This window comes from Salmo trutta, chromosome 7, assembly GCF_901001165.1.
Source record: "Salmo trutta chromosome 7, fSalTru1.1, whole genome shotgun sequence".
NCBI classification, from domain to species: domain Eukaryota; kingdom Metazoa; phylum Chordata; class Actinopteri; order Salmoniformes; family Salmonidae; genus Salmo; species Salmo trutta.
In genome coordinates, this window is record NC_042963.1 from 57677558 (window position 1) to 57685218 (window position 7661).

Consider the following 7661-nt stretch of genomic DNA (forward strand, 5'->3'; position numbering starts at 1 on the left):
CAGTGACCCCAAGCATACTTCCAAAGTTGTGGCAAAATGGCTTAAGGACAACAAAGTCAAGTTATTGGAGTGGCCATTACAAAGCCCTGACCTCAATCCTATAGAAAATTTGTAGGCAGAACTGAAAAAGCGTGTGCAAACAAGGAGGCCTACAAACCTGACCAGCTCTGTCAGGAGGAATGGGCCAAAATTCACCCAACTTATTGTGGAAGGCTACCCGAAACGTTTGACTCAAGTTAAACAATTTAAAGGCAATGCTACCAAATACTAATTGAGTGTATGTAAAGTTCTGAGCCACTGGGAATGTGATGAAAGTAATAAACTTCCGACTTCAACTGTATCATAATTTGGTTGTAATCCGGAGAGGTTATATAAAGTATCCAGATCCTCTATGAGGCTGTGGAGGGATACAAGTTGTGAATTTAAAAGAAAACATGAATCATAGGCGTACAATGACACCTTTGTTTTTAAGCCCTGGATTTCTAGGTCCTTGATATTATTGTTGGATATGAATTTAATAGCTAACATTTCGATGGCCATAATAAATAGATATGCCGATAGTGAACAACCTTGTTTTACTCCTCTTGATGAACGGTGTTTCCTCGGGCACATTGGTGCAGCTGGCTTCCGGGTGGTAAGAACCTCGGCTTGGGGGTCATGTTTCGGAGGACGCATGACTAGACCTTCGCCTCTCCCGAGCCCAATGGGGAGTCGCAGCGATGAGGCAAAAAAAAACATCGTAAAATAAAATGTATAAAAATAAACATTGCCCTGTGTCTTGAAAATTCCGTTACAAAAACCCATATATCTTCATGAGGAGAGAGGATAAAGAAACTTCACAGAAGTAACAAGTAAAGGTATCAGTTAGTGTTGGTAACAGAAACTGTTGACGTAATTGGTGAAGTAATAAAAATATATATTTTCTGTAAATGAATTGGCTACAACGGGAAATCATAGTAGTCACAAACCACAGACACTAAAGAAAAGTTCAGTATAGTAAAGTATAACTATAACATACTGTATTTCCAAACTTCGGAAACATCTATGATTGGTTCAAATTTGGTCCTGCTTGGGGGGGGGGGGGGCAGATCTCATTAAAATAATATCCAGTGTATAGAATCATGGCCTTAAATATGATGCAGAAAGCTGATCAATCAAGAAAGGATCAATCAATCAGCTCTAGTAGATTGACGTAAAAAAAAAAAAAAATCTTGCCCAATCACAAGTAGAAAGTTGTTGGAATGAAATGATTCACTAGAAGTTGAGGGATCTTCCATCGCATTACTTAAACGTTATTAAAGTGACCAGTGTTCCATTATTAAAGTGACCAGTGTTCCATTATTAAAGTGACCAGTGTTCCATTATTAAAGTGACCAGTGTTCCATTATTAAAGTGACCAGTGTTCCATTATTAAAGTGACCAGTGTTCCATTATTAAAGTGACCAGTGTTCCATTATTAAAGTGACCAGTGTTCCATTATTAAAGTGACCAGTGTTCCATTATTAAAGTGACCAGTGTTCCATTATTAAAGTGACCAGTGTTCCATTATTAAAGTGACCAGTGTTCCATTATTAAAGTGACCAGTGTTCCATTATTAAAGTGACTAGTGTTCCATTATTAAAGTGACCAGTGATTCCATGTCTATGTATATGGGGCAGCAGCCTCTAAGGTGCAGGGTTGAGTAACTGGGTGGAAGCCGGCTAGTGATGGCTATTTAACAGTCTGATGGTCTTGAGACAGAAGCTGTTTTTCAGTCTCTTGGTCCCAGCTTTGATGTACCTGTACTGACCTCGCCTTCTGGATGATAGCGGGGTGAACAGGCAGTGGCTCGGGTGGTTGTTGTCCTTGATGATCTTTTTGGCCTTCCTGTGGCATTGGGTGGTGTAGGTGTCATGGAGGGCAGGTAGTTTGCCCCCGGTGATGCGTTGTGCAGACCTCACTACCCTCTGGAGAGCCTTACGGTTGTGGGCGGAGCAGTTGCCGTACCAGGCGGTGATGCAGCCCGACTGGATGCTCTCAATTGTGCATCTGTAAAAGTTTGTGAGGGTTTTAGGGGGCCAAGCCAAATTTCTTCAGCCTCCTGAGGTTGAAGAGGCGCTGTTGTGCCTTCTTCACCACACTATCTGTGTGGATGGACCATTTCAGGTTGTCAGTGATGTGTACGCCGAGGAACTTGAAGCTTTCCACCTTCTCCACTGTGGTCCCATCGATGTGGATAGGGGGCGTGCTCCCTCTGCTGTTTCCTGAAGTCCACGATCAGCTCCTTTATATAATATAATGAAGAACTGCAACGAAGAGGTTAACCCAGTTTTGAAATCAGTGGAATGCCAGGTGGAAGCAGTGTATGATATTTAAGGAGATGGAGAAAATTCTGGCTTTTGATTGCAAATATTATGCAGAGAGGGAGTCGAAAAGGGAACACCTGTCTCCAGATGACATCTCCAAACTAATGGCAACCATGACAGAGAGGGAGAAGCGTTCATCCATGTATCCCGTATCAGAGAGTCTAGCTAGCTACATTTTCAGATAGTATATGTTTCAAAATTGTTCAGAAAGTAATTTTCATTGCAAATGAAAGCGTACCGTTACGTGTATGATCTGTGTAGTAATATTATTTGTATCTCAGAAAGCGTTTTGCATTGTTAGTTATAGCCTAATATCAGCTAGCTAGCTAACATTGAACCTAGTTGGTTAAATTTAGCTACCTGCAGATTCATGAATAGTAGTAACGTTATGAGTTGGGATTATGGTTCATTGTTTAGCTAGTTAGCTAGCTACATGTCTAAACAAAAGACTCCCCAACGCAAGTAAACATTTCACTGTACTGTTTACACCTTCTGTATCCAGTGCATGTGACAAATAAACTGATTTTATTTGATATAGTGTGTGTGTTTACCAGAGACGGTAATGTAAAGAACATGACCTGCACCAAAGTCAAATTAGGATATAACGTTAGACCAACGAGACAGTTCCCAAGTTCTAACATTATCCGGTAGAATGCCCTGCTTTTATTTTATCACACTCACAACCGTAAGATTTTGTTTTTGTAATTAGCTCACCATTAACTTGTAAATAATGATTTTGTTTGTGAGTTTATTTTCCTGTAATAATGAATAAGAATTTGCTAAAGTTAAGACATTATCAGCTATGATACGGCCATTATTTGAACTGGCTAGGCAGCTAACTTAACGCTAGGCAGCTAACTTAACGCTAGGCAGCTAACTTAACGCTAGGCAGCTAACTTATCGCTAGGCAGCTAACTTAACGCTAGGCGGCTAACTTAACGCTAGGCGGCTAACTTAACGCTAGGCGGCTAACTTAACGCTAGGCGGCTAACTTAACGCTAGGCAGCTAACTTAACGCTAGGCAGCTAACAAGATAGAAACTAACCAAAACATTGTTTTAGAAAGTTGCTTGTCAGATGACAATAGCATGTTCATGATGTCACTGCGACAACTGTCGACAGACATGGCGATAGACGCAGTATATAAACCTTCAGTCTTGAAATCTTTGGTTGTTTATTTCACCTTTATTTAACCAGGTAGGCCAGTTGAGAACAAGTCCTTTATTTAACCAGGTAGGCCAGTTGAGAACAAGTCCTTTATTTAACCAGGTAGGTTAGTTGAGAACAAGTCCTTTATTTAACCAGGTAGGTTAGTTGAGAACAAGTCCTTTATTTAACCAGGTAGGCTAGTTGAGAACAAGTTCTCATTTACAACTGCGACCTGACCAAGATAAAGCAAAGCAGTGCGACACAAAACAACAACACATTTACACAAACAAACATACAGTCAATAACACAATACAAAAAAATCTGTATACAGTGTGTGCAAATGAAGTAAGGAGGTAAGGCAATAAATAGGCCAATAGTGGCGAAGTAATTACAATTTAGCAATTTACACTGGAGTGATAGATGTGCAGATGAGGATGTGCAAGTAGAAATACTGTTGTGCAAAAGAGCAGAAAAACAAAAAACAATATGGGGATGAGGTAGGTAGTTGGTTGGATGGGCTATTTACAGATGGGCTGTGTACAGGTAGTGATCGGTAAGCTGCTCTGACAGCTGATGCTTAAAGTTAGTGAGGGAGATATAAGTCTCCAACTTCAGTGATTTTTGCAATTCGTTCCAGTCATTGGCAGCAGAGAACTGGAAGGAAAGGCGGCCAAAGAGGTGTTGGCTTTGGGGATGACCAGTGAAATATACCTGCTGGAGCGCGTGCTACGGGTGGGTGTTGCTATGGTGACCTGTGAGCTGAGATAAGTCTTTGCTAGGTATAGCTCCGCCTTAGAGATAACCTGGAGCCAGTGGGTTTGGCGACGAATATGTAGCGAGGACCAGCCAACGAGAGCATACAGGTCACAGTGGTGGGTAGTATATGGGGCTTTGGTGACAAAACGGATGGCACTGTGATAGACTGCATCCAATTTGCTGGGTAGAGTGTTGGAGGCTAATTTGTAAATGACATCGCCAAAGTCAAGGATCGGTAGGATGGTCAGTTTTACGAGGGTAAATTTGTCAGCATGAGTGAAGGAGGCTTTGTTGCCTCACATGTGACTCCTTTTAAAAGAGATGGGTGGGGCTAAAGCTTAAGAGGGTGTGAACAATGCTGAATGGGGTGTCGACAAAGAAGAGCTCTCATCATTACGACTGGGTATAACTTTACACTTGTATAGCTAATAGGCTCTATGTTTGTAGATCGACTGAGGTGAAGGAACCTACAACGGTGATACTGGCTGGGGTTGTTTGTTTTTGCTGTTTTCCAAATAGCATTTTTTTTTTTTGTTGTTGTTGTTGTTGTTGTATAGAAATGCAGTAAATTAACTTTTTTTTAAAATAAAAAATCCAAACTAAAATGTCACAACTGTTTTGGATAGGAAAGCATGCAGAAGCCTTCATGGCTCTGATCCCATCCCTGCAACGAGGTTCGTTTTCCTACTCGTATCCCTAGCCTGTTCTGTGGCGTCTTAATATAACCACGACTGCGTTCAGACCCCAGTGCAGCTCAGTGTAAACAAGCAGTAATGTTAGGCTAGGAATCATCTGACTAGCAACCGCCTTTTCCTGTCTTGTGTCCAGTTCATCCGAGAGAGAGAGAACACACACACTTGGAAGGCAACAGTTCGGGATGAACCAATCTACTTTAACACACACACACACACACACACACACACACACAACGGAATTATCATGACAATGTTCCAACATCACGACTAACAAGTTGTGTAGTTTTATAAACATATTCAAACCCACTGATTTGAGCGTGATTTAAAAGTTGAGTTTCTAACTTTATGTTACTTGTCGATGTTCAATTTCACCAAAATATTTACTTTGTTACAGTAGCTATGTAGACATTTTTGTTTCGCCGTAGGATACAACACAGATCTCTACATTGTTTCAACCCGTCCATACCACTAGGCGCCCCAAACAACAATTTAACTAGTTTATAACCCACAAATAGACAGTTAAATACCTGGTGAAGCGCTGTCAGTCCGTCTATATTGGCGTGGTTGATGTCAGCGCCCTGTCGTAGGAGCGCCGCTACCTCCTCTCTGTCCCCGGCCGAACAGGCTGCCATAAACACGGCTCCCTGAGCGAACCGAACCCGGGCCCGACGCGTCCCGGTTCCCATTGACCCATCCCTCGTCCCCGGTCCCGTCTGATCGGTTTCCGACCCCAACCATCGTTGTAACTGATCCTGCCGTCGTTGCTTTGCAGCTTCAGACCGTGAACGGTCAGTGGCCGCCATCTTCTTCGGTCTCTCCCGGGTAGAGTCAGTTCATGTCTCCGGGAAGAGCCAAAGTGGAGCTGCGTTAGTTCCTATCCGAGAGACTGCGCCCCCTGGTCGTAACGACACGACACGACGGGAGGATACCAACCGAACTTTGGACATTCTCCGGTCGGCCAATTGTGATTTCAGGACAGTAAAAAAAAAAAAAAAGTAGAGGTGTATTCATTACGGAAACCGTTTACCGTTTTAAGAACCAAACGGGAATCTAACAAAGCAAAAAAAAACGAATTACTATTGAACATATTCATTTAGATCATTCCCGTTTCGTTCAGTTTGCTTCCGTTTAAGAAACGTTTTGTAATGAATGAATACACCCCCCAGGTATGACTATGCGTTGCAGGCTGTTACCCCTTCATGGATAAGCTGTCCTGTGTGTAATGCAAATATTATAAAGGTACAGTATTAGCCTAGGCAAAACAGAAACAAACTTTAGCCTGCACCACGCGAAACTGTATTTGCTGCACAGAACATGGACTGTAACGTCAACAGTTGGGCCTTGAGATACTAGAATTGGAAAATTATTATTTGAGAGGTCATGGAAAGTTAAACTTTTATATCATTTCCTATGACAAACACATGATTCTCTGCAATATTGTTTTCAAAAAAATAAATTAAAAAAAATAAACACAAAATCAAAAGTCCAACTGAATTAGCATTTTATTGAAAGTAATTAAAGACACATGAAATTCCAAAATTAGTAAACATTGTAAGCGTTTTATATTTATTTTAAAATCCAGACCATAATTTATTTAATTTCATCTACAGTTAAAGCATATACTGTATGCAGTGAACCATCCATATCATTCACTGGCACTTTCTTTGATTTCAGTATTGACCAATGCGTGTAATAAGAAAAATGAAAAAAAAAAAAAACACATTCATACTAGGCTAATAACAAAACACATGTCTATTTTTAATATTTATCCCATGTGTTCATTCATGTAAAGTATTTTTTTAATTATTGCAGTCTGGTGCAGTAATAACTGGTGACATATGACCATTAAATCCCGGTGGATCTCATGGTATATTTCAGAGTCATGCTGATTGTTAATAAGACAGATATCAAGTGTTCCGTGGTACATTTTTAAATACTGTAATAGCAAGGTATTGTTATATTATTATTATTATTAATAAATATTAGCAAAACAAGGTGACCTATAGAAAGTGGTACAAAGAAACAGTACAATTGGTTCAGAATGAATACTGCATTGGTTGGCACATGCACTGCATAGAGTCCCTTATAGTCATTAGTCATACAGAGCTCTGATAGAGAGCCAGGTACTGCATAGAGTCAGGTACTGCATAGAGCCAGGTACTGCATAGAGCCAGGTACTGCATAGAGCCAGGTACTGCATAGAGCCAGGTACTGCATAGAGTCAGGTACTGCATAGAGCCAGGTACTGCATAGAGCCAGGTACTGCATAGAGCCAGGTACTGCATAGAGTCAGGTACTGCATAGAGCCAGGTACTGCATAGAGCCAGGTACTGCATAGAGCCAGGTACTGCATAGAGCCAGGTACTGCATAGAGTCAGGTACTGCATAGAGCCAGGTACTGCATAGAGCCAGGTACTGCATAGAGCCAGGTACTGCATAGAGTCAGGTACTGCATAGAGCCAGGTACTGCATAGAGCCAGGTACTGCATAGAGCCAGGTACTGCATAGAGCCAGGTACTGCATAGAGTCAGGTACTGCATAGAGCCAGGTACTGCATAGAGCCAGGTACTGCATAGAGCCAGGTACTGCATAGAGTCAGGTACTGCATAGAGCCAGGTACTGCATAGAGCCAGGTACTGCATAGAGCCAGGTACTGCATAGAGCCAGGTACTGCATAGAGCCAGGTACTGCATAGAGCCAGGTACTGCATAGAGCCA

At 41.6% G+C, this 7661-nt stretch overlaps 1 protein-coding gene across 4 annotated transcripts in view; it reads right to left on the bottom strand.

The window, feature by feature from the left end:
* The window catches only part of zmp:0000001167 (protein phosphatase 1 regulatory subunit 12A), a 48553-nt gene extending 42666 nt beyond the window's left edge, over positions 1-5887 (bottom strand). For 2 of the 4 annotated variants that reach the window (XM_029759511.1, XM_029759512.1), the window contains exon 1: positions 5472-5887. In XM_029759511.1, the coding sequence (XP_029615371.1) occupies positions 5472-5747 (276 nt within the window). In that variant the 5' untranslated portion in view covers positions 5748-5887. The remainder of the gene's footprint in view (positions 1-5471) is intronic. The other 2 variants (XM_029759514.1, XM_029759513.1) reach the window with 2 other exon arrangements.
* Positions 5888-7661: the final 1774 nt, after the last annotated feature.